The sequence below is a fragment of the Lampris incognitus genome, chromosome 2, assembly GCF_029633865.1.
Source record: "Lampris incognitus isolate fLamInc1 chromosome 2, fLamInc1.hap2, whole genome shotgun sequence".
NCBI classification, from domain to species: Eukaryota; Metazoa; Chordata; class Actinopteri; order Lampriformes; family Lampridae; genus Lampris; species Lampris incognitus.
The window spans coordinates 34248146-34274996 of record NC_079212.1 but is presented as its reverse complement, the minus strand read 5'-3'; the positions used below and the strand labels follow the sequence as shown (position 1 = coordinate 34274996).

Below are 26851 nucleotides of genomic sequence, written 5' to 3'. Positions count from 1 at the left end.
CAATGTGTTGCAAAACAGTTGTGATAAAAACAGCTGCAGTAATTATTATTTATTGGCAGTCGTTTCAGTTGGGACACGTTTTGTTGTGCATCCTTAGGTGAGCCCTTTTCTGGCATTGTAGGCTACAAGTTTTATGCAATCTGTTCTATCATGTAGCATATCACTCCATCATTCCATCATTCCTGCATATGTTATTCTTGTTAAACATGACATGCTAATGTGTACAGAGACAAATAGTCAAATTTTGTGTGTGTGTGTGTGTGTGTGTGTGTGTGTGTGTGTGTGTGTGTGTGTGTGTGTGAGAGAGCGAGAGAGCGCGAGTTTTTTGGCATCAGGCCATTCTTACACTTCCCTATAGTGTTGTTGTAGAGCACTTGTTATAACAAGGTATATAGTGTCGTTGCTCTAACTTGGTATCTCAAGATTTTATGTTGCTGTTGCTGCAGTGTGAACTATATATGGATATACTTCATTTGTTAGCCAACCCACCTAATATCACCACCAGCCGTCACTGATAATAATGTAACAATCCACTACCAACACGGATATCGCCAGTTCGAATCCCCGTGTTACCTCCGGCCTGGTCGGCCGTCCCTGCAGACATAATTGGTCGTGTTTGCGGGTGAGAAGCTGGATTTGGGTATGTGTCCTGGTCGTTGCACTAGCGCCTCCTCTGGTCGGTCGGGGCGCTTGTTCGGGGGGGGGGGGGCTGGGGGGAATAGCGTGATCCTCCCACGCGCTACGTCCCCCTGGTGAAACTCCTCACTGTCAGGTGAAAAGAAGCGGCTGGTGACTCCACATGTATTGGAGGAGGCATGTGGTAGCCTGGAGCCCTCCCCGGGTTGGCAGAGGGGGTGGAGCAGCGACCGGGACGGCTCGGAATTGGGGGGTAATCGGACAGGTAAGTAACAATCCACTCTGTTTTAAAATAAAGGGTTGCAACCATAAAGGGTTCAAAAATGTTTATTTTGAACACTCAGTCCCAATACAATCTCCCACATTTGAATAAAAATCAATAAAAGTGGTTAAGAGTTAGTATATAGGTAAACACCTATTTGTGCATGTTTCTGAAGTAAAAAAAAAAATCGAACGCATATGTCACCTTTTAACAAAAACCGAAAGGAGAACATGAAAATGTACACAACCCATTGGTGCACATTGCTGCTTCCCGACACCCTGCGTAAGGCCTTAACCTGCCCTTTTAAGTAAGGTTTAAAACACGCTCTGGGTAAAACACACAAGTTTACTCTTTTTAACCCCACTATGGATAACCTACATAGCCTTCCCTACCTTCATGGGAGCAGTGAGTCTGGGCCCAAGAAAATCCCAACTACGTCATCATACTTTCTGGGCTTTCTGATAGGTTTGGACATTTTCTCGTATTTCCCTGCTTTTTTTCCGCACCTCCCCTGAAACTCTTTGGCCCCACACTGTACTAGATGCAAAAATAATGATGATAATAATAATTTTCTCTTTGCGCATAATAATGACAGAAAAACGACAAAAAATCTTGATCCCTTTGCTTGATGAAAAACTTAAACTGTTGTGCTGAACTTTTAAGATCATTAAGCAATGCGTTAAAATGCCAATATTTCCTTGATATACGGACAAGAGTGTAAGAATAAAAGAAAATTAAAAAAAAGGCGAGATACAACTGTCACAGCAACAAACTATACAACAATTCGATCAGCTTGTCCCATCTAAACAGACGATCACTTTCCTCAGCTGGCCGCTGTTTTTACTCTCATCTTCATCGCTACTGCTATTCGACGAAGACAGCGGAACTTCCTCCCCCATCATCTTCAACTTGGCCTTGTAGTAGTTTTTCTTCATCCTGAAGGCTCTCTCCTTCTGCCTTGCCGCTTTCCTCTTCTCCCTCAGGAGTTCCTGTTCCCATTCTAGAACCTTCAGCCTCTGCTCCCATTCCAGCACATTCATCTGCTCCTGCTGCTCCAGGACCTGCAGCCTTTGGTGCTCCTCTTGTCTGGAGAGGTGTGCAGTGCGAGGGCGAGGCGGGCGTCTGTCTGCCCGACGGTGTGATGAGGAGGGGTGGAGGAGGTTGCCGGTGACCATGGACGAGCCTTGTGGAGAGAGCAGACAGTTCCATCATCAACAACACTGAATGATCTCACCTATGGGTGTTGTGATATTCAGTTTCACAATAATTGTGATATTCTAACAATTTGAAAAAGCTCTGTCGAATAAAAAGCTAGTGGTGTTGATAATATCAGATACATCAAATAACATGTAGCGCTATCAGTCGGTGAAAAAAAAATATTTCAGGTGCTGAGGCCTCGTGGAGAGAGTAGACAGTTCCATCATCAACAACACTGAATGATCTCACCTATGGGTGTTGTGATATTCAGTTCTGTCGAATAAAAATGTAGTGGTGTGGATAATACCAGATACAATAAATAACAGGTAGCGCTATCAGTCGGTGAAAAAAAAACATTTCAGATGCTGAAGCCTCTGCTTTTTTTTGGACCAAGTTTCTTCCTCAGCTGCTATTCCTTTTTCCTTCACAAAGACAAAACCCGCACAAGCCAGCAACATTAACTGGGGGATGGGAGATATAATACAATATCTTCAATTCTCATCATTTTAACATTATGGTATTTTTGACCATTGTAATTGTCTAGTGAACATTTCAAACCATAACAGAAACTTTGTTACCCACCCATCCATCCATCCATTATCCAAGCCCCTTATCCCAACCAGGGTCACGGGATGCTGTAGCCTATCCCAGCAGTTACTGGGCAGCAGGCAGGGAGACACCCTGGACAGGCCACCCGGCCATCACAGGGCCAAGACACGCACACACATTCACACCTAGGAACAATTTAGTACGGCCGATTCACCTGACCTACATGTCTTTGGACTGTGGGAGGAAACCAGAGCGCCTGGAGGAAACCCACACAGACTCGGGGAGAATATGCAAACTCCACACAGAGGACGACCCGGGATGACCCCTGAGGTTGGACTACCCTGGGGCTCAAACTGTGGACCTTATTGCTGTGAGGCAACTGTGCTAACCACTGTGCTGCCCATATCATGTCCAATGACGGAGAAGTGAGACGTTGATGCGAATATTAATTCATAATCAGTTATCTCATTGGCTATAGTTCACACTTGTGTACAATCTCAAAAATGCTATGTAATTTAAAATTGTAAAAGAACTCTTTTGGCAATGACTACCTTCAGTTGACTCCATGTGAAAAAGTCCTGAGCAGGCCCAAATATTTGCTCACCAAGTTTTGTCTCTGGGCAACAAATACACCTTCAAGCAACACAACTTGACTAATACTGCTTAAATTTGGTGCTTGGCAGATGCTACATGTATTGCTTTACTTAAGGGTACCTGATGAATTGATGTAAGTAGATGGGAACGTGACTTCCTGATATCCTGAATTGTGGGAAATGGAGTTTGTCCTGGCATTGTGGCATAGTTCAGTCTGCCCATCTCCCGTCATTCTGTCCATGGAGTTGAGCTGGAGGCAGATTGCCACTTGTTCTTTGTTGTCTTCAACCTGAGAAGAAGGGAAAAAATAGTTTAGTGGTATTTCACTTAAATGTAAAGTTTCTAATTTTCAGAAAGTATTTCCCTATTTAGTATTAACAAACAAATGAAATAATAACAAACTTAACAGTTGTTTTTACTTTGTTTTTTATGTACACACATAAAAAAGATACAATACATACTTTGAAAAGGAATGTGAAGGAGAATTGTCTAAAAACCCTCCAAGAACTTGAAAAGTGGCACTCTCCAGGCAGCATACCACAAGAAACAATTACAGGAATGTGGTATGCACAATTTGTATGTATAATCAATAATTCCAGACATAGCAAGAGACAGAGACACAATTCAGCACAGCACCCGAAAACAATGCATCCCATAAACACCCATGTTACAGCAGCACAATGAATCAGTCATAGTCACAACACACACACACACACACACACACACACACACACACACACACAAACCAAGAACACTCATTAATGATACATGCATGTATACACAAACAACATGCAAGTATACACAAACACCGTCACTAACAGACTAAGAACATACACTCGTGTCATATGGCTTAGAGTTTTCATCAGAAAAGAAAAGGGAGAAAATAAACATAAATAAAAAATATATAAGAAAATCAAGCAATATTCATAATAGGCCTTTAGACTTATACGACAAAGGAAAATACTTTGTTTTGCTGTTGTGATATTATGTAATTATTCCTCTAACATAAACCGAAGCCAAAACGTATGTAAACCCAAACTTTTCATGTTTTTTTTACTGCATCCTTCAAAAATTTTGCAGTCTTTAAAAATTGTTACCTGATCGATACTTTCTCCATTCACCTGCTCACCATTATTCACCCTCTGTATGTTACCTAGAGAGAGAAAAGGGGTAAGTGAAAGAGATACTAATAAACGCTGCAGTTAAAGAGAATACGTAAAAGGATTGACCGTGGTTGAATAATTATGTTTATTTCAATTAATGTTACTACTGCCACCTAGTGGTAAATGTTTGTACATTATCCTTCAGCCGTGTGTGTGTGCGCGCGCGCACGTTCAACATTACATCTCATATATCCTGTTTGGAGGATTTTTTTTTCCTCCAAAGCACCTCGCAGCAACACAGCTACATTCCTAAAACGGTTGTGGTGTCAGCTGTGCTCTAAATATTATCAATCATATTAATCCGTTATAAGTGAATTATTTACTGATTCAAATCAGATTGGTTAGCAAGTTGTAAATTGAACCTAACTTTGATGAAACGGCTTGTGTGAGAGAGGGGGGGGGCAGAGTGTCGATGTTAAAGACAACACTTTCATACTATAAACCACCTAGCAGAGGATGGTTTCGATCCATCGACCTCTGGGTTATGGGCCCAGCACGCTTCCGCTGCACCACTCTGCTGGTGTAACGCATGTATAGGGTTTTAAATTTAGAATTCCAAAATATAATCGTTTGCCTTTGAAAGTATGATACTGGCCTATGGCGTCCACTTTTGCAGGATTCTAATTTATTCACGTGTGTTGATTTAATTAAAGGAGTCAGTTGACCGAGAACATCCTACTGGGGATGACCGGGCGGTCTTTCTGTATATAAGCATAGGGTGAACCTTATCCAAATGATAACGCATTAGCAAATTGAATTTGTAAGTTCCACTTCAAATGGCATTAGGTTTGCCCCAAAAAATTAAAACGCGAGTGCTGTGTTTCTATTTGAAGGTTCAATTGAACGCATTTGGCATTTCGGTTTGACAGAGCATGCCGTTGCTTTATAGATCAAAAAAAATGTAAACGCCACTTCGATTAATTCACCCATCCATCCATCCATCCATCCATTATGTTAACCGCTTATCCTGCTCTCGGGGTCGCGGGGATGCTGGAGCCTAGTCATCAAGTTTTTTTTTTGCAGCGATAATGAAAATGCAAAAAGACTTATCGCATTTACATTTTAATTTTTTGCACAAAAAAACGAACTTGAACTGGACAATGTACTAAATGCAAAGCGCTTATGTGTACATTTGAGACAAGATTACTAAGATGCAGAAGTCAGCTCAGAAGCTCACGTTAGGATAGTTTCTCAGCGAGACATAACTGCGTCTTATGTGTCATTAAAGGAGGATTCGTGTAGAAATGCTGAAGTATAACTCGCTCATCTACATTGGTGTTTAAAGGTTTTTGCAACATTTCGGCACGGCAGAAACAACAACTGGGGACGGGAGGGGAGTCGTTAAAAACAAACGTAGGATCCCAACTTGGAGCGAGGCAGAGTGCATCTCTTACTATCGCCAGAAATCGATTTATTGAAATTATTTATTAAAACATTGCAGTTTAACCAGCTAGGGAAACACTGGATGTTGGCCCGTCATGTGTCTGTAGGAATGTAAGCAGCAGATACGTACACATTTGTACAGACACACAACAGCGTATATAATACACACATTTCTCTTAAGTTTGCTGCAGCAGTTAAATTAAATGATCTTGCCCTATAGTACACACACGCACACACACACACTGTATATAATAAACCGAGGATAACTACTGACAAATAAAAATATGAACCCTTAAATACTGTGAAGTAATTTTCTTATGGCATGCCCGTTGCGACGTATTCCCTCCGTAGTCAAGCTAAGCTACCTTCTATTAGCTTGCGGACCGCCGCTTGGTGCCCAGCTCCCCCTGCATGGCTCGTAAGGGCTGCCTCGCCCATAGTTTGAAGTTTGATTGCTTTGCGACAAGCTATACATATGGCTACGTGGATGTTTTGCGAGTCTCTGACAAGCCAGTCTTTGTAAATATCCTTGTTGAGCCAGGCATCTTTGAATTTGCATCTCCCGGGCATAGCAGCGAAGTTAGCTTGTCCGCTAGCAAGTCTGTTTTTTTGCTAGTGAGAAGTCTGGACCCAGTGTTGCCAGGTCATGAACACCCGTTCAAGCCCAAGGAGGCTCCAAACCTGGCTATTACCTGTCGCCAAAACACCAAAAAAAAAAAACCTGTCACGTCACACATGTCGAAATGCCGGAGAATCCCTTATCTGTGTGGTTTATATTTTTGAATCAGCAACCAGCTGTACAAGATAATTAAAACACGAGACAGTGCAACTTGTAATAGGTTGCATTGGTAACGTTATCTGAAAGCTCTGAGGCCGGGGAAATCAGTATCACCTGTCAGTTCTTCAGATAAAACATCCACACGCGAGACAGGGTGGGCGAGCGTAGAGGACGCGTATTGCAGCCTCTGTTAAGATTTTCGGTGTGTCGTAGTAAGGACCAGAGATCCCTTCAACAGTGTAAGAATGGGTAACAAAAAGTCACTGTGGTGGACTCTCATTTCTGTTTCAAAGTTTTATTTATTTGTTTATTTTTGTTAATTCTTCATTCCTTGTTTTCCCCATTTACCTATAGTTATTACCTGTCGTTCGCTTTGTAGAACCGCACTCTCCAAACAAACACACACACCACACAACACACCACAACACAACACAACACAACACAACACAACACAACACAACACACACGGCCCTTCCTCCACCCACCTTTGTCAGAAAATTAACCCATTCCACTCTGCACTTGTCTTCCACCTTTGGTGCAGCCGATTTCCAAGTCAGTCTGTCATATATCAACAGCTATTTTCATTTCAATTGCTTTCTTTACGTGGCCGTGGTTTTTCTGAAAGCAGTCCAAACACCAGTGGCCTATAATAATGCATTTTTCACACCCGGTGCCAAACTTCGGAGCATCCTCACCGGGCGGGAAACCCGCAGATGTGGCAACCCTGCTGCCAACGCTGAAAGTGACATGACATCCCAAAACACACGCGCCACCCACTTGCTCTCTCTCCAACCCCTATCTTTAGGTTGCCAGGAATGGCAGCTGTTTAACACCAGGGTCCGTATACGTTCATTAAAAACAACAGGCTTTGATATTCAACTGACTGCAGTTTTAAAAAAAATGGCAACCGTGGTACATTTTGAGAGTAATAGAAAAAACGCCGTCCCGTAACTTCTGATTTTTCACTCGCGATTGCAATTTCAAATTAGCTCCTATTTGGCGGGAAACTGCCAACTTGGCAACTCCACTATTTGACGTATCAGCCCATATCTCGGCCCTTTACATGTGACTTCAGCTCCATAACAAACTAATCCCAAATTATCAACCAATCGACGTCCGCCTCACATCGGAGTGCTGGCAGTAAAAATGTCTGTGATTGGTTAATAACCATACACGGAAGAAAAAGGAAAAAAGGCATGCGATCTGGAGGGAGAAATGGAGAAGATAGAGAAATAATGAACAGCCTCCAAAAAACAGGGGAAGAGTTTCTTGTAAATACGATTCTGAAATAAAGCATCAGGAAATAGGAATAGTGGTACGTAAAATCAACAGGGTTTAATAATAATAATTTAAGGGGTTTTTGTTAGTTTTGTTTCACGTAGTGTGTAAATGTCCCCAGTCCATACTCCAGATCAGTAGGAGGCAGTGATGCCCCCATTCGTTGTTTGCCAATCACTGTAAAACAACATTAAAGAATAAGGAAAGGGGAAAACGCATGCTTTGTACTTTTTGAATGGGAATAATGTTTATGTGATAATGATTGAAAACACATGTTACTGATACGTGTGGGTAAAAAGCCTATTCGTGTAAGAAAAAAAAATACCGTTCGCATATAGTATACCAGACAGTAAGATAAAAACAAAACCTCGTAAACCACTGAAGATAACATGTAGGATGATTTACTGTACTCGCCACAGATCCAGTTCTGATATTCGTAATCTCATTTTACAATACTTGTAATTGCATTGTACTAATATGTCTCTCTCTCTCGGTCCAATTTTAAGTCTGTCTCCCTGCACTTTTTGAACACTCATTTGAGGATCTCATGAGTTACTATAAAAATGGAGACAGCAGCTCTGGTGGCTCCAGTCACCGCTTTGGAGTTTTTGGATAAATATCTACTGGCAGGTACGATTAAGTAGTTGCTATTACCATTGAGACAATAACATTGTGTTATTTTAGCCATGTTGTATTAATAGCTTGATTGAATATCGTTTGTACACCGTACCACATTATGATTTTCACGCCTATTTGTTTCCTTCATTTAAATGCAGAACTAGTGATTGCCATTATAACTGGTATCGACCTCACTGAACCGGCTCTATGACAAGTCTCTCTTTCTCTCGAACCTCTCTCTGTGTCAGTACCTTTGTTATCAAACACATCCATATACACAGATGACTTTAATAAAATCCTCTGTTATAATTTTTTCTCCCTTCAGGTGAGGGTCCTATCTTGAATGTGTACAGCCTCCTGCCTCACCCTAAACCCTACGCCTCACTGAGCGTGCTCCAACACTACCGTATTCATGGGATCCGACCCAAACCACATGAAGCTAATTCTAAGCACCTGTCTGCAGCAGAGCCCTGCTGTGAACAAGAAACAAGTGAGCTGCGATTATTTTTTTAAAATCTTTCCGCTTCCTATTTCACTATTTTATCTTAACTCTTGTTTATTATTTTTAATGTTTTGTTTTCTTAGCTATATAGATATTGAATTTTACTGCTTTGATATTGAAGATCTGTAAAACTTTTTTTTGTTTTGTACTCTGTATAGGCTTTCATAAGGGATGCGCCAACATCCCTTTTTCACTGATGATACCGATTCAAAGTATGAATCTCTAAGTATTGGCCAATACCGATCTGATCCATTAGTTTTGCTGAACAGTGCAAACTTAGACCAATAGTTTGGGGTCAGTGGGGAAATAATTGAGATAGAATCTTTTTTTGTTTTCAAACCATTAAATAAACGCTGGCTTACATATGCCAAAAATGCAGCAAAACAATCTTTTGGTATGTCTTTATGCGCACTTAATAAACCAGGTAAGGAAATCACAGAAAGTTGAATTATTTCATCTAGACACAAGGTTATTTGAGAGAAACATTTCATCACTCATCTAAGTGACCTCTTCAGTCTCAACTGATTGCAGGTGTCCCCACCCTTATAACAATACAGTGGGATAACAACCAAAAACAATGATTGGTTTCATATGCAGATTGCCATGACTATTAACTAGATTTCGAGCCCTGGAGTAGTCCAACCTTGGGGGTCGTCCCGGGTCATCATCTGTGTGGAGTTTGCATGTTCTTCCTGTGTCTGCGTGGGTTTCCTCCGGGTGCTGCAGTTTCATCCCACAGTCCAAAGCCATGTAGGTCAGGTGAATCGGCCGTACTAAATTGTCCCTAGGTGTGAATGTGTGTGTGTGTTTGTGTGTTTGTGTGTTTGTGTGTGTGTGTGTGTGTGTGTGGGCCCTGTGGTGGCCAGGGTGTCCCCCCGCCTGCCACCCAATGACTGCTGGGATAGACTCCAGCATCCCCGCGACCCTGAGAGCAGGATAAGCAGTTTGGATAATGGATGGATGGATGGATTAACTAGAGTTACAACGGCAATGTGTACTATTCACAGAGGATTGGGAAATAGTTGCAATCACAGCATTGTAAGATGGTGACAGAACAGCTGCCTAAGCATAAACCAGTGGTGATTCCGTATGTGGCAGGAGTGTCGGAAAAGTTGAGACACGTATTTTCCAAACACCGTGTCTCAGTTGCTTTCAAACCCCAAAACATGCTGCGTCAAAAATTGGTCCAACCCGAGGATCAGGTCCCCTGGCACAGAGCAATATAGTGTATGCTGTTAAGTGCTGGGAGGATTGCCATGACTTGTACATCGGGGAAACCAAACAGACACTGGCCAAGAGGATGGCACAACACAGAAGAGCTAACACGTAAGGCCAGGACTTTACAGTCTACACCCATCTACAGGCCAGTGGCCACTCTTTCAAGGATAAGGATGTGTACATCCTTGATAGGGAGGAACGCTGGTTTGAACGGGGAGTCAGAGGCCATCTATGTGAAGAGGGAACGGCCATCCCTGAAACAAGATGGGTGGGGGTGGGGGTTAAGAGTACATCTGTCACCATCTTACAATGCTGTGATTGCAACTATTCCCCAATCCTCTGTGAATAGTACACATGGCCATTGTAACTCTATCTTTATGCATACTCAATAATCCAGGTAAGAAAATCAAAAATAGTTGAAACAGTTCATCTGGACACGTTTATTGACCGAAACGTTTCATCACTTTTCACCGCTTCAGTCTAAACTGACTGCAGGTGGGGATATCTGCAGTCAGTTTAGAATGAAGGAGGTCACTTATGTCCCTTTTCCACTACATGGTACCGGCTCGACTCGACTCGACTTTTTCGTTTTCCATTACTGGAAAGTACAGGCATTTTGGTAACTGTTACCACTTTTCTGGTACCACCTTTGTCGAGGTTCCAAAAAAACTGGAGCGGGTACCAAAATCAATGCAGACCAGCTACACTGAGGGGGTATTGTTATGGTAATGGAAAACGACACTCATTGAATCGAGTTGAGTTGAGCCAGTACCATGTAGTGGAAAAGGGGCATTAGAAGGGTGATGAAACGTTTCTATCAATAAATGTGTCCAGATGAACCGATTCAACTTTCTTTGACATTGTAATTGTAGTTAATGGTCATGTGAATCCAATCGTTGTTTTCAGTTGTTATGCCACTGTATTATTTATAAGGGTGGGGATGTCTGCAGTCAGTTGAAACTGAAGAGGTCACTTAGATGAGTGATGAAATGTTTCTCTCAATAAATGTTGTGTCCAGATGAACTGATTCAACTTTCTGTTAATCTTTTGCTATCAGATTTTAGTCTTGGTAAAATCTCAGATAATGATACTCCATTTTTGCCTGGTATTGACCCGATATCTGATACAAGTATTGGTATCGTGCACCCCAAGCTTTTACTCTGTTAAAAGTCCATAATTATTTTCATAAAGCTGTGTTTTTGTTAGTATATACACAAACAAATGCACAAACCTTTTCTCCTCTGTAAATTCACAGGATGGGACTCCACCACAGAGCCCAAACACTTTGACTTTGTTGTATTTGGAGGCAAAGCTGTGAGGCTGGTGCGGCTCATCATAAAATTCAGTGGTGAGGACCATCTGCATGTGGAGGCCCTGGGTCCCCTCATGCAGCTGCATGACTGGGCCTTGGACGTCCGCTGGCTCTCTGGAGAGAGACACTCACTCCTTGGCATAGCTCTAGCTCACAACAGCACTCTTCTCCTGGATGCAAATGAAGGAAAAGCACTTGTTCATTGCTCCTGCCTGGATGGCTGTCTCCTCTACTCTGCCTTACTTGTGATGAACCAGTCCTGGATGGATTCCATCATAGTTGGGGGAACTGTCTTCAACCAGCTGGTTCTGTGGAGGCCTGGAAGAGAGGTCAACAAGTCCAAACACAAAGCCCCAGTGGAGCGGCGTCTGCTTGGGCACAGTGGGGTCATCTTTAGCATTTCCTACCTTCAAGAGAAAGGATGGCTGGCATCAGCTTCAGATGATCGCAGCGTGAGAGTGTGGGCCGTCGGGTATTTGGGGGGACCCGGCGGGACATGCGGGGACCTGAACCCTTCTTGCTTGAGGGTTTTATATGGGCACCAGGCCAGGGTGTTCTCGGTGCATCTTTCCCTAGGGCAGCTCTTCAGTGCTGGTGAAGATGGGGCTTGCTTAGTCTGGGACTGGGCTGGAGGTGGGAAGGTGACTCGGACTTTGAAGGGGCACCGTGCCGGTGGGGTGCGTGCCCTGGCTGTCAGCAGGGGTAAATATGATGATGGAATGCAGGAGAAATGGGTGGCCACTGGGGGTGCTGATGGAGGGGTGAGGCTGTGGATGGTGGAAGGGAATCAGAAAAAGGGGGAAGAAGTGACAGAGACCCTAACAGACCTAAAGTTCAATGGTCAAGGCACTCCTAAAGTAGTATGTGTTGTTGCCGGAGGAGATGGAAATGCGAGTTGGACCCAGAGTAAAGTTTTGGTCTGTACTGATCATGGAATGGTTTACAAATACAACAGTGGATTGTGGGAACTAATATGGCAGGGAGCTCTGGAATTCCATTCCTATTGTGTCATGGAAATATTGACAGTCAGGTTGAGATACTGCCTTTACAAGGCTCATCTTTGTGCTCTGGGTAACCTCAGTGGTGGAATACAAGTCTTCCCCATTTCTCAACCCCAGTCAGGAGTACTTCTCACAGGGGGATCAGGGAAGATTCATAGTCTTATTTGGGTGAAGGGTAAAGACAGCTGGAGACAAGGGGGGTATTTGCTTGCGTCTGGGGCTGAAGGACTTGTCCATCGCTGGTATATAGAAGTGGAAGCTGATGAGGACTCTCGCTTTGTTCTCAATGTCCATCCCCTCACTCCTCTTCTTTTGCCATCTTGCGCCAAACGCTGGTTGACTGCCGCAGTGTGCCACCCTTCAAGCTCACTGGGGGTGCTGTGGTTTTGTGGCGATAGAAGAGGTTCCCTGCTTTTGTTTCAGGAAAGAATTAAAACAGGGCAAAAGGAGAGAGCGAAGGGAATGGACTTAGGTAGCAGTAACAAGAGTGAGAAAGATGGGCAAACAAGCAGAGAGAGAAAGGGCAAGAATGGAAATGGCATAGAAATAAAAAGAGAGAGAGAGGCGAGTGGAAGCAGAACAGAAGAGGAGAATGAGTCCCCCCTCCAGCCACAGAGCTGTCTTTTCGGCGTACATGGGAAACAAGGAGTGACATCGGTCTGTGAGTACCAGGGCCTTCTCTACAGCACTGGAAGAGACGGCTGTGTGCGGGTCTTCAGAACACGGCCAACACCACGTGAACTGCAACAAGAAAATAAGGGAAGCTGCAGAATAGACGGTACCAATGAGGGGCTTCAACTGGAGGTTCTGCGAGTTCAGCGGGCCTGCAAGGGCATGGAGTGGCTTGAGAGGGTTTTGATTTTGGAGCCGGAAGCCTCTGCAACAGAACTTCCAGAACACAAAAAGGAGGAGGGGGAGGAGGCCAGGGAGGTGCATGAGATGAGCCAAATAGTCTATACCACAGAGGAGACGACAAAGGCAACAGAGAAAGGAAAAGTAGGAGTATATTTGAGAGGTAGAAGAGAAGAAAGTAAGGAGAGTGCAAGAAGAGAGGCGCGTTTTGTTATCGCCGGGTTTCATGCTATGCATTTTGTGGCGTGGGACCCCGTGAGGCAGGAGAGGCTGCTGGCAGTGCCCTGTGGTGGGGGGCATCGGTCCTGGAGCCTCTGGCCAGCCCACAATGGTCTATGGCCTGGATATGGAGCTCTAGTATTCATCAAGCAGGGAGCCGTTCTGGCTTCACAGCCCCCTGCAGAGGCTCATATCTGGGCCGGGAGCTCAGGAAAGACCGGGGGATGGGGCCTGAGAGAGGGTGTCCATGGGAAGGGTATTGGGTGTGTGTGTAGGCTAGGGAGAATAGGGCAAGCTGGGATAAGGATTCATACAATGAACGCTGGAAACCACGGTGGGATAGAGACAAGAGGTTGGTCTGGAGCCAAACCTCAGGAAACAGAAAGAGAGGAGGGGGACTGGGGTTGGGAGATACTGGCGACAGGAGGCGAGGACACCAGTTTGACCATCCTGGCCATCCAATCAAACTCCGGTGCAGTCCAAGTTCTCTCAGTCATCACCGACCACATCTCTAGCATCCGGACATTGACTGCTGTCATGAGTCCAGAAAGAGATGGGGATAGAGGTGAAAAACAACTGTCCCTCTCTGCCCTGCTCATCTCAGCTGGTGGGAGGGCTCAGATGCAGTGTTACCGGCTTTTAATAAGCTGGGATGGACAGATGCAAGTTCCTTCTTGTCAGGTGATCCAGGTTGCCAGTCACCGATTGGACGAACAGTGGGAGAGGAGGCGGAACCGGCACCAGATGGTAAAAACGGACCCAGAAACAAGGCAAGTTTTTTATTTTTTTATTTTTTTTTTACATTTGATTTAAAAATGGGCATATAAAGAAAAACATATATAATTTTTTACATATTTACTGACTCATCTCTGAGCCAAACACCACCAATTTAAATTCTTGTAGTTTTTTTAGGGGATTTTCTGCAAAAAGTTTTTCACCAGACCACTACCTGTTTCTTGCTTTCAAACTTTGGGGTAAAGTCTTCCTTTTTTCGTTCCGTCCTTCATTCCTTCTTTTGTGTCTTTCTTCCTTCCTTTCTAACTTCCATCCCTTTCAGTTACTAAGATTAGTAACAACACTGTAACTTACCCTTTTCGTCTCAGGGTCAGTTTATTTGGCAGTAAGTCAGTACAAGGTATAACTTGAACTTTTTTGCATAATAGACCTTTGGAAAACAGATTTACACTATTTAAATTTTGAATTCATCCATACCTTTTTTGGTACCCCAGTCCCAAATCCAGTCTTATCAGTTGTGTTTGTGCATATGTGTCTTTTTAAGGTACATGTCAGTAGCAGTGGTGGATGAGGTCACAGACGGTGTTCTCCTGGCTTTGGCCTGCAGTGACGGAGCTGTCAGGTTGGTGTCTGTTACAAAGAAATCCGGCAGTTGTATGCACAAATGCTAAACCTCTCCAAAGGAGACAGACAAAAAGAAATATTACAATACAAAAACACCAATGACCGCAAACTATTACTATGCTTTCCATTGTACTTTTATTCCCATGAACCAGGAAACACTTTCACCCAAATATGTCATAAATGAATAATATTTGACTAGAATGTTTTTAAACCAGTCACATACAAAAAATACACTCTTAATGTGGTTTGAATGTTTGCCCTCCTTTATCTGTGCTTGATTTATCTTCCTGGCATCAAGTTACACCACTCTTGCGCTTTTTTACCAGCATTCATATCTCTGCTACATGTAACCAAGACTGCAGAGTCATTCATTCCCCCTTTGTCCCATGTATTCAGCTTAAAGTCGTTTGTGTGGCTTACAGAAAAGCTCCTCCCCAATTGTTTGATGACCTTTATAAATATTCACCATCAACCATACATCCCTTCAGATGGGCACATATAACAAAATATCACAGAGAAGCAGCTGTACTTATAACTTTGTCAATCCTGCTATTTCTTATCTCTTTGTCTCTTCTCTGCCCTTTTACTTTTCTTTTCTTTTCTTTTTTTTGGTAGATTGTTTTCAGTCAGTGAGGTTATAGGTCATATTGAGTTGCTGTGGGAAAGTTTCTACCACCAGCGCTGTGTGCTCAGTGTCACCGCCTGCAGTCTGGAGGATGGAAAAGGCAACAGGTCAGCCAAGGGTGCTTCAATTCTCTCACTACACGTCCCATACAAAGTCTATTTTGGAGTCTGGGTCAGGGGAAATAAGACCATAAACTACTTTGGATCCTGAGCCATGGTTGTAAGAAACATAAACTAAGATGACAATCTTTTTGTGTGTTTCCGTCTCTCTCTCTCTCTCTCTCTGTCACATGCTCTCGCTCTCTCTGTGTCTCTCTCTCAGGTACAAGCTCTTGTTCAGCGCTGCCACAGATGGGGAAATTGCAGTGTTGGATGTGACCACATCCCTTTCCTCATTGGGCAGCAGTTTAAGTGACAGTCCAACTCCACCAATCCCCTGCCTGAGTATCCCTGCCCACCAAAGTGGTGTCAACTCATTAGCTGTATGGACACATAGAGCTGTACAAGAAGAGGACAGTTGCCTGGTAACTGTTGCCAGCGGAGGAGATGATGGACAACTGACAGTGTCTGTGATTAGAGTGCACTACCCTGAAGGGGCGATAGAGGGCAGCAGACAACCATCACAGTCTCAGGAACAGTCCTCTCAGCAACAAACCAAGTCTCAGGTGTCACCAAGGTCCCTTCTTCAGGCCCAAACCTATCGCCAAGCCCAGCAGACTCATTCCCCCGTCCATCTCCATCTCTATCTCCACCAACAGTCCCATGTTCCCCTGGCCCATGCTGCCCCTCTTACAGCCCTGAGGCTCCTTTCTCCAGGCTTGCTAACATCCACATCACCCGACCAGCGGCTGTGCATCTGGAGGGTCTCCAGTGCTGGAATCAGCCACTGCGGCACGCTCTATTCACATGTAGCAGATGCTGCGGGACTGGCAGCATGGGAAGAAGAAACAATGGTGAGAGAGATGAGGGAAGGGACGATTAATGATGTGGGTGAGGGAAAGAAGGAGGGCAGGGAGGAGTTGAGGATTAACGTAGGCAGTGGTGCCAAAAGATCGACATTGGTTGGAGGAGAGAGAGAGGTCTGGGTGAGCTCTAAGGTAGGCTTAGAAGTAGGGGGTAAGACCCCGCAGGAGAGAGAGGGCAAGGAAGGGAGTGAGACAGGTGGGGAACTCAATCTTACAGTGGTTAAGATAGAAGAGAAGATGAAGAACACAGTTGCTGAGGATGAATGGGTAGGCAGGACAGCTGGTAAGCTAAGAGATCATACAGGTAGTGAGACTGTCAATAAAACCGTGTGTGTGACAAGATGTGAGGCAAGCAATGAGTCAGTTTGTAAGACCAGAGACCAAGTAATAGGGTTGGCAGTTGGTGAGTCAAACAGGGACACAGATGATAAAATGGGCAGCATGACTTGCAAGACTTCCAATGAGACCAGGGTTAAGAAAGAGAGGATTGGGTGGGTGTTGGTCTGTGGTCAAGGTTTACAGTTAATACAAGTTCAAAACACAGAGACGGATGAAGAGATTGGAACAAAGATGAGAAGAGACAGGACAGTCATGGAGCAGCTTGTTAAAGTGACTTTACCAGAAAACAACATAAGTTGAATCTTGAAGTTGTCATGTCTAAATCTCACAATCACTATCACAATGGACAAAACTTCCAAGTTAGCTTGCCATAAATTTGACATTTGTTTGAAATTACTTGGCGAGTATCTGAAAAGTTCAGAGGAGGAACCACTTATGCATGCATCCAGAAAATATAAAGTCAAAGAAAGTTGAATCAGTTCATCAGGACACAACATTTATTGACAGAAACGTTTCACCACTCATCTAAGTGACCTCTTCAGTCTCAACTGACTGCAGGTACCCCCACCCTTATAAACAATACAGTGGAATAATGACCGAAACCAACAATCGGTGTCATATGCAAATCGCTGTGAGCATTAACTTGAGTTACAATGGCCATGTGTACTATTCACAGAGGGTTGGGGAATAGTTGCAATCACAGCATTGTAAGATGGCAACAGATGTACTCGTCTTCACATAGATGGCATCTTTGACTCCCTATTCAAACCGGCGTTCCTCCCTATCAAGGATGTGCACATCCTCATCCTTGAAAGAGTGGCCACTGGCGAGTGTAGACTGCAGAGTCCTGGCCTGATGTGTTAGCGCTTCTGTGTTGTGCCGTCCTCTTGGCCAGCATCTGTTTGGTTTCCCCAATGTACAAGTCATGGCAATCTCTCCGGCACTTAACAGCGTACACCATATTGCTCTGTTTGTGTTGGGGGACCCGATCCTTGGCTTCCGCCGTTATGCCACTGTATTGTTTATAAGGGTGGGGATACCTGCAGTCAGTTGAGACTGAAGAGGTCACTTAGATGAGTGATGAAATGTTTCTGTCAATAACTGTTGTGTCCAGATGAACTGATTCAACTTTCTTTGATTTTCTTACCTGGATTATTGAGCACGCATCAAGACAGAAAATATTAAGGTGCAAGACAAAACTAGCAGAGCTGGGATGGAGGAGTAAGATCTGCACACTGGCCTGAGGAAGATCTACTTGATTGAAATGTTGCTGCTTGTATATTGAAAAGTACCATAATCACATTTAATTAGCCACAAATGCAAGTCAATATCCAAGACTGGTTAATCCCAAAGACCGTGTACCACACACCCGGAAAAGCAATCTGGTGTATGCCGTACAATGCAATGAGGATTATACTGACCTATACATAGGAGAGACCTAACAACCACTACACAAACGGATGGCCCAACACAGAAGGCCAAACTCCTCAGGACAAGACTCAGCTTTCTATCTACACTCCTTCGAGGACAGCAACGTACACATTTTGGACAGAGAAGATAGATGGTTTGAAAGAGGGGTGAAGGAAGCCATCTATGCGAAACTGGAAAAACCATCCCTCAACAGAGGAGGAGGTCTGCGACACCACCTATCTCCCACTTACAATGCCGTCCTTTCATCTCTACCCAGGACACTCAAGAAGCCTAGCCTCCAAGAACAACAGTCGGTCACTAACGGCTCCAATGACTCTCATGACCACTGAACAATGAAGTCGAAACTAACACCCCCAACGACCGTCGCTGCTAAACAAATGCATATCAATAGCTCCGATGGTGACGGGCCCGGCTGGACATCGGAGCACAGGAGAACCACGCATATCAATAGCTCCGATAATGATGGGCGTTGGTAAACATCTGATCACAAAGAGCCACGCATATCAATAGCTCTGACAACGACTCCTAGAGGATAAATATCTGGGTCTCATCACCAGCCAGTCAGACTAGCTTGGTCTAGTCAGAAAGGCACGAACTGAGGAAGCCTCTTGGATGAGAGGCGAAATGTCTTCACGGATATACACCAAGTCCAGTTGCACTTGATTCAACTCCTTTGGATAACCATGACCTGGATGAATGAGAACATTCACAGGCAATATCCACTGATTTTATTTGAAAAGAATTCTAAGGATTTTTCTTAAATTAAATATTAATAAACTTTTTATTTGAAACTTGTATCAAACTCCCAATTTATTATTTACAACTAACATTTCAATTCTATAAAACCTTTTAATAAGCTCTATTTCTGGCTGATGGTTTTTGTCAACTGAGGAGAAATAAATATAAGATCAATTTGCCAAAGCAGCTCCACGTGGGACACGACAGGCTCCATGCCAGTCTACCTGGGTCAAACAGAAGCAAAGCTCCCCGAGTGTGGGGTGGAACATTTCCTTTTTGCAGAAATACCATGAAATATTTTCTAATAATTTCCCTGCCGTTTTCCAGTTACCCAGTTATCTTGCTGGCAGCTGTTGCATGTTCCTACGTGTGGCATGCTGCAGTCTTAAACAAACCAGGTAAGATGTTTACATGTACAATTGGTCCAGGAATTTTGAAAAATATATTTAGTGGTGCCCAAGAGGAAAATCTGTTTTTTTTTCTCTCTCTATGGCTTGAGGCCTGGGGCCTCAACGTGTTTTGCTGAAGGATACTTCAACAGGTAAGACTGCATCAGGCGTCAAACCTGAGTCTTCTGATGGGACCGTGTCACTATCAGTGCATAGTGCAACTGTTAGACGGAGTTCCTGACCAAACATTGGCTCTGTAGAAGGAATTTGCCTATATTTGTGTGTGTGTGTGTGTGTGTGTGTGTGTGTGTGTGTGTGTGTGTGTGTGTGTGTGTGTGTGTGTGTGTGTGTGTGTGTGTGTGTGCGCAGATGCATGAATGCCTCTGCTCATATTTGTCAAATGTACAACCCCAGGTTTGTCTGTGTGTGGTTGGTTGGTTGGTTGGTTGGAGGTGATGGTTTGCATTGTTACAGCTACTCTGTCCTGCCACAAGCATGTTTTGTGTGTATTTGTGTTTGTGTGTGTGGTTATTTTTGGTAAAATGCTTATTTACCATGAATGAAATGGACAGCTTAAGAGATTGCTAATGCAGCTGAAGTGGAAAGTTGATAAGGGACTGTGTGCAATTATTTGCATATTTAGCATGCTTGTTTGCGTGTCTGTCTGCATGTGTGTGTGGTCATATGATCCTACCTGGAATTTAAATGTAGCTGTGTGTTAGATGATGTGTTACATAGCTATTGGAATGCATCTGTACCACAGACTGTGTGAGCATAAATATATTTGTATGTGTATGTTTATGCATGATGATATAAGATGTTAAATACCAAACATAGAAGAGTATGTGTGTGTGTGTGTGTGTGTGTGTGTGTGTGTGTGTGTGTGTGTGTGTGTGTGTGTGTGTGTGTGTGTGTGTGTGGCTAGTAGGGGGTCAGAGCTCATGAAGGGGCCCACTGCTGATGACCATAAATATTTTAATATCGTCTCCAATTGCCTTTATCCTTCAACCATCTCACCATCTGTCCATCACAACAGGCGGGGAAAGAGCGACATGGAGAAGAAAAGAGGCAGAGAAATGAAGGGGTGGCAGAGTGAGAAGAAGAGGAAAAGGGAGAGAGAAAGCACCCTAGGGACAGCCAGTATCACCAGGGAGCATGAATAAAATAAAGAATAGAAGGAGACAGGCAGAGAGGACAGGGAAATGAAACTTTGCTGAAAAATGAGTGAGGAAGAACATAAGGGAAGCAAAGAGAGTAAAAGAGGAGGGAGATGGAAAGAAGAGAGGGCGGAGAAAGAGAGAGAGCACCCATCTCGTGCCTTTATGACAGAGTGAGAGGAGAAAACAAAAGGCTGTTGGCAGGAGAGAGAAAGCCCTCGTGTTCTTTTGGCGCTGTCACGAGAGAGAGAGAGAGAGACTACCTGTATCACTACTGCTGTCTCATGAGAGAGAGAGCGAGATGGAGGAAGGATAGAGAGAGAGGAGGGAAAGGGGAATCATACACTAGACCCTATTTCACCATCACTGTCTCACACAAGAGGGAAAGAAACTGTCCTGCTGATGGGAAAAAAGAAGGGAGAAAATAGAAAAAAACTAAGAGAGCAGAAAGGAAAAAAAACATAAATTGTAAGAAACCAAAAGAAATGAAAACTTGAAAGAAAACCAGAGATGGAAAGAAAAATGAAGAAACAAGATTGAAAAAGGAAAAAGAGTCAGAAAGGTGGTGTTGAAGTTGAGGCTTTGTGGACAAAATGAAAAAAAAAACCAATAGTGGACAAATAAATAGATAAATGATGAGGGAGAGAGAGAGAGAGAAATGTGAAATGTCAATCAGGGAGAGGATTATTGTTTCCCAAGAGACTGTCATCCAAGACCAGTCTGTCAGTGTTATAAAATGAACTTTAATGTAATGAAGGAGGAATGTGTTCAGGGTTAGCCATGGCTAATTTGACAGCTTGAGAGAGAGAGAGAGAGAGAGAGAGAGAGAGAGAGAGAGAGAGAGAGAGAGAGAGAGAGAGAGAGAGAGAGAGAGAGAGAGAGAGAGAGAGAGAGAGGGGTAATCAGATAATGACTTATGAAAGCCAACCTAATATGCACGTGTACTAATAGAGAATCGGGCCTTGCCAAAGAGCTTGGTAGAAGACACGTGATGCTGCTTTACGATCTGTTGGAGGAGAGGAGTGTGTGCATGTGTGTCTGTTAGAGATGCATTGCTGGGACAAAATATGAGGAAGAGGGGCGTCTTCATCCCTTCTGAGACAAAAGGAGAGGAGTCTCCAGAGAGAGGACCTCTTTTTCCCACTCCGCAAAAAGGTACACACACACACACACACACACACACACACACACACACACACACACACACACACACACACACACACACACACACACACACACACACACACACACACACACACACACACACACACACACACACACACAGCCTACAGTGGGGTACAAAAAAATCTGGGTCTACTATCAAGATCTGTTTGTTTTCATCATTCCTCAAAAACTAATGTAGAACTTAAAGTCAAAATATTTTTGGTAATACTAAAAGAAAGTCAAAATTGCCCCCTGCCCTTTTTACAGCTTTTATTCTGTCTGGCACTGAGTCAATTCAAGTTTGTGCAGAACTTGAGAATCCAGATTATTCCAGCAATTTTCAAGAGCATTTGAGAGGTTTTGCCATGTCGCTACCGTATGTTTGGCCCTTCCCCACAGATGTTCGGTGGGGTTGAGGTGCTGTGGCTGTGGCTGTGGCTGTGGAGGGAAAGCCATGCAAGTCTACACTCCTAGCTCTTCCTTAGACTTCAAACGGTCCTGGCAAAGCTGTGATGTGTGTTAGGGATAATTGTCCCGCTGAAAGGACACGGCATGCCTCTGAAGGTCCCAGCCTCTTTGGTCAGTGTGTAGCTGACCCTGTGCACCCACTATAGAATAAGCGAAACAGCCCTAAACTTGCGTCTTAAAACCACCGTGTTTGACTGTAAGTTTTGTACACCGTCATATTAACCGTTCATCTGCTGGCCTCTTCATATCATGCAATCCCTACGATTACAACTGAAAACTTCAGTTTCTCTTCAACAGTCAAAGTTTAGCCCATGCTGGACTTGTCAGCTTGTTTTGAGGTTGTAGACTTGGTTTGGTGACTGCTACTCTTCATCAAGGACGGGTTTTGCAAGTCATCTTCTGACTAGTTTTACTAACGGTGTAGGATGTTGTTTGTCCGGCTGGCTTTGAGTCGTGGATGGGGACGCTGTTTTGTCTGGTGAACAGGCTAGATTGATATAATGGTCTTCATTATGTGTGGTTGCTTAAGGTCTGTGTGAGCTTTTCTCTGGATAAAAGTGATTTAGTTTCTAAAAATCTCTCTAGATTTCTAGATCTCATTGTACTGCCCGTTTGGAAACATTCTTTTTAGCTGCAATTTCGCACTGGGAGAGTCCATCACGCAAGGGAACAATCTGAACAATAATTACAAACAGCTGAAAAAAAAGTTTGCAAAACAATCCATCTATCCATCCATTATCCAAACCGCTTATCCTGCTGTCAGGGTCGCGGGGATGCTGGAGCCCATCCCAGCAGTCATCGGGCAGCAGGCAGGGAGACACCCTGGACAGGCCGCCAGGCCATCACAGGGCTGGTTTGCAAAGCAAGCATGTATGTTTTTTTTTTTTTTCAAAATTGAAGCACCTATAGTGCAATGACAACAGAGGACAATATTTATTACATCAATAGCAGGTATGAATTGTTACTAGGCAAAAAACAACACACACTGCACTAGGAAAGTCCATGTATTAAAACTTAAATGGAAAATAAGATGACACATCATTCTGAGGAAATGAAAGGAAATGGTGGACAAACAAAATATAGGTTTTAATTTCATACCATATTTCCTCAAACACAAAAACTAGATTTCTATCAGTGTTTATGTCGTATTCTAGAATACCAAATATCGCACATGAGTGAGACTGGATCAGTAAACAGGTCATGGTGGAGGACACATACTTCTGGACCCCACTGTATATACATAACACTTATATACTTACGACAGCCATCCACTGACTGTATTTATACACTCTGATTTAAACCTTTCTTTATCCTAATCTTTTGTGCTTTGCTGCACTCCACATCATGACACTGGGTTTTCCCTGAGAGCACAACAGCAAGCAAAGCAGACTCAGAATAAGACTCTTTATGGAGTTTTCACAAAGCACACAGATTCCTCAGGGAAAAATTAACTCTTGAGTGTTTATTAGTGGTCGGCCACAGGGGGGACATTATAACCATGCCATCAACTTGTCTTTTTCACATGTTGCGAAGTTGCTGCTCTGCTCTCTGTCGTTATTCTCAAGCTCTGCCATCAGCGATGTCACAGGAGCGCTTGCCTCTGATTGGTCCATCTGGGAGTGAAAAAGCAGGTAATGTAGACCCCAGTCAGCTCTTTACTTGCAGCAACCAATGTTTTGAGGGATTGTTGCAATATGCAACAAAAGTCAATTCATAATCTCATCTAGAGATTCCTACATCTATTTTTCAGACATCACGTCATTACACACATCATGTCATTCCATTCTCACATTGTTATATCCCCATTTCCCATCAGTCCCATAATTTAGTAAAGGCAACGCTACCAAAATGAGTTTCTGTTTCTGGGATCATATTGTTGAGTGAATTGAGATAGATTATCAGGAATCATAGAGACATCTCATCTCATCATCAGCTGTTTCTCCGGGGTCGGGTCACAGTGGCAGCAAGCTAAGTTACAGAAACAAAGTTAAGGAAACAAAGAAGGAGATCAGGTCAGAAATCAAACAGACTAAACTCGGGCACAGAGATAAAATAGAAGCTGAGCTGAGCAGTAACAATTTAAGGGTAGCCTGGAACAGTATGAAATCTATGACTCGGTGCAAAGACAAAGGCAACAGGAACATTGCTCTCTGGCTGGTTTTAATTCAGATAAACAGTTGGCTGATGAGTAAACAAATTTTACTTAAGATCTGATAATCATGACTTCACAGATAAATTGAATGCATTAAAGAACAGCACTAGACCTCCCCCAGCTTTGGCTGTTGATATCAAAAGTGTGGAAAAACACTTCAAAGTAACCAAGTCTAGCAAAAGCCCTGGATCTGATAATATCTGTGGCCAGGTTCTGAAAACCTGTGCTGAACAGTTGTGTGGAATCTTTCACACAATTTTCACACTATCCCTTCAGCAACAGAGGGTCCCTAAATTATGGAATCATTCCACAATTGTACCAGTTGCCAAGACTAAAAAAGATTTGGTAATCATGACTTCACAGATAAATTGATGCATTAAAGAACAGCACTAGACCTCCCCCAGCTTTGACTGTTGATATCAAATGTGTGGAAAAACACTTCAAAGTCACCAAGTCTAGCAAAAGCCCTGGATCTGATAATATCTGAGGCCAGGTTCTTAAAACCTGCGCCGAACAGTTGTGTGGAATCTTTCACACCATTTTCACACTATCCCTTCAGCAACAGAGGGTCCCTAAATTATCGAAACATTCCACAATTGCACCAGTTGCCAAGACTAAAACCCCTGTGACATTAAATGACTATAGGACAGTAACGTTGACATCTCTAATCATGAAGATATTTGGGAAGCACATTAAAAAACAGGTTTATTGCAGGTGGAGAAATCCCTTGATCCACTGTAATTTGCATACAACCCCGATAGGGGTGACAAGATGTCATGATAACACTATTAAATTTTCTGTACTGCCATGTTGAGGGGACAAATGCTCATGCTAGGCTGTTGTTTATAGATTTTTCCTCAGCTTTTAACATGATCCAGCCACATCTGTTAGCAGAAAAGCTAATTCACCTCTTCAAACTGGATCTTAATCTAATTTGCTGGATACTGGACTTCTTGACTGATAGGTCCCAGTGTGTGAGGGTTAATGGCTTCTTTTCCAATCAGCTGTACTCTTCAACCGGTTCCCCTCAGGGCTGTTGTCTCTCCCCGTTACTCTACATCTTGTACACTAATGACTGTCGCAGCAACCATACCAATAGACACATATTCAAATTTGTGGAGGATTTAGTGATTGTAAGTCTTCTTGAAGGGGAGGAGGAACAACATGGACCTGTGGTCGATGATTTTGTGTCTTAGTGTGATGAGTCCTTTCTCCACTTAAGTTTGTCTAAAACTAAAGACATGATAATCACCTTTAGAAAGACTCCTCCTAGTCCTGTACCAAACAGCATTAAAGGTGCTGACATTGAGCTTGTGGACAGCTACAAATATCTGGGGGTTGTTCTCGACAACAAACTGTGCTTTGAAACTCATGTTGCTCCCACATCGAAGAAGGTCCAACAAAGACTTTCCTGAGGAAAATGTGTACATTTATTGTCTCCTCCCAGACAATGACTCTCTTTTATAGAAGTTTTATTGAAACAGTTTTAATGTACTGTATTGTTGCTTGGTTTGGTAATTTGGCCAATAAAAAAAGGTTTGACAGACTCATCAAATGGGCTATTAAGATTTCAGGGAGAAGTCAAGCCCAGCTTACCGACGACCTTTATAATAAGAAGGTGTTCAGAAAGGCTACTTCCCGTCTGGAGTGCCAAGGTCACCCCTTTCGGCCAGAGTTTGAGCTGTTACCCTCAGGTCGTTGGTTGAGGATGCCCTGTATTAGGACTAAGTGATACATGGCTTCCTTTGTCCCCACTGCCATTCAATTGTTAAATGGTAGATAGTATTAATCTGTTGTCTGCAGATCGCTTGTTCCATGATCTGTATATTTGAACTCCTTTGGTTCTCCTTGCCTACTATGTGCAGTTGCTTTTTGTTGTCCATCAGTGATGTGTCAATTCTGCCTTGGTGTTTGGTATGTTTTGTTTGTGTGAGAGTTTTATATATGCTGGCTGCAAACTAATTTCCCTGTAAGGGACAATAAGGATACTTTGACTTTGAAGTAGGGCAATTCAGACGTCCCTCTCCCCAGCAGTGCCTTCCAGCTCCTCCTGGAGGATCCCAAGGTGTTCTCAGGCCAGATTGGACATGTAGTCCCTCCAGTGAGTTCTGGGTCTACCCTAGGGTCTCCTCCCAGTTGGACATGCCCGGAAAACCTCCAAAGGAAGGCATCCTAATCAGATGCCTGAACTACCTCAACTGGCTCCTTTCAGCGCAAAGGAGCAGCAGCTCTACTCCGAGCTCCTTCCGAATGTCTGTGCTCCTCACCCTATCTCTAAGGCTGAGCACAGACACCCTACAGAGGAAATTCATTTCAGCCGCTTGTATCTGCAATCTCACTCTTTCGGTCACTACTCAAAGCTCATGACCATGGGTAAGGGTTGGAACGCAGACTGGTAAATTGATTGGTAAATTGAGCTTTGCCTTCCAGCTCAGCTCCCTCTTCATCATAATGGTCTGGTACAATGTCCACATTACTGCTGATGCTGGACCAATCCACCTGT

At 43.5% G+C, this 26851-nt stretch overlaps 2 protein-coding genes across 2 annotated transcripts; one reads left to right on the top strand and one right to left on the bottom strand.

Moving 5' to 3' along the window:
• Window positions 1-1064: 1064 nt before the first annotated feature.
• On the bottom strand, window positions 1065-6385 carry LOC130108147 (uncharacterized). The gene is made up of 4 exons (XM_056274999.1): window positions 6150-6385; window positions 4336-4391; window positions 3359-3527; window positions 1065-2081 (listed from the first exon to the last, which is right to left on the bottom strand). Exons 1-4 carry the CDS (start codon window positions 6352-6354, stop codon window positions 1687-1689), a joined length of 825 nt encoding a protein of 274 aa, XP_056130974.1. The 5' UTR covers window positions 6355-6385; the 3' UTR covers window positions 1065-1686.
• Window positions 6386-8403: 2018 nt separating this feature from the next.
• wdr6 (WD repeat domain 6) lies at window positions 8404-17290 on the top strand. The gene is made up of 10 exons (XM_056299473.1): window positions 8404-8470; window positions 8784-8948; window positions 10163-10185; window positions 11454-13014; window positions 13054-13487; window positions 13530-14332; window positions 14842-14919; window positions 15537-15653; window positions 15868-16210; window positions 16262-17290. The coding sequence occupies exons 1-10, from the start codon at window positions 8404-8406 to the stop codon at window positions 17147-17149; spliced, it is 4479 nt and encodes a 1492-aa protein (XP_056155448.1). The 3' UTR covers window positions 17150-17290.
• The last annotated feature ends 9561 nt before the right edge of the window (window positions 17291-26851 follow it).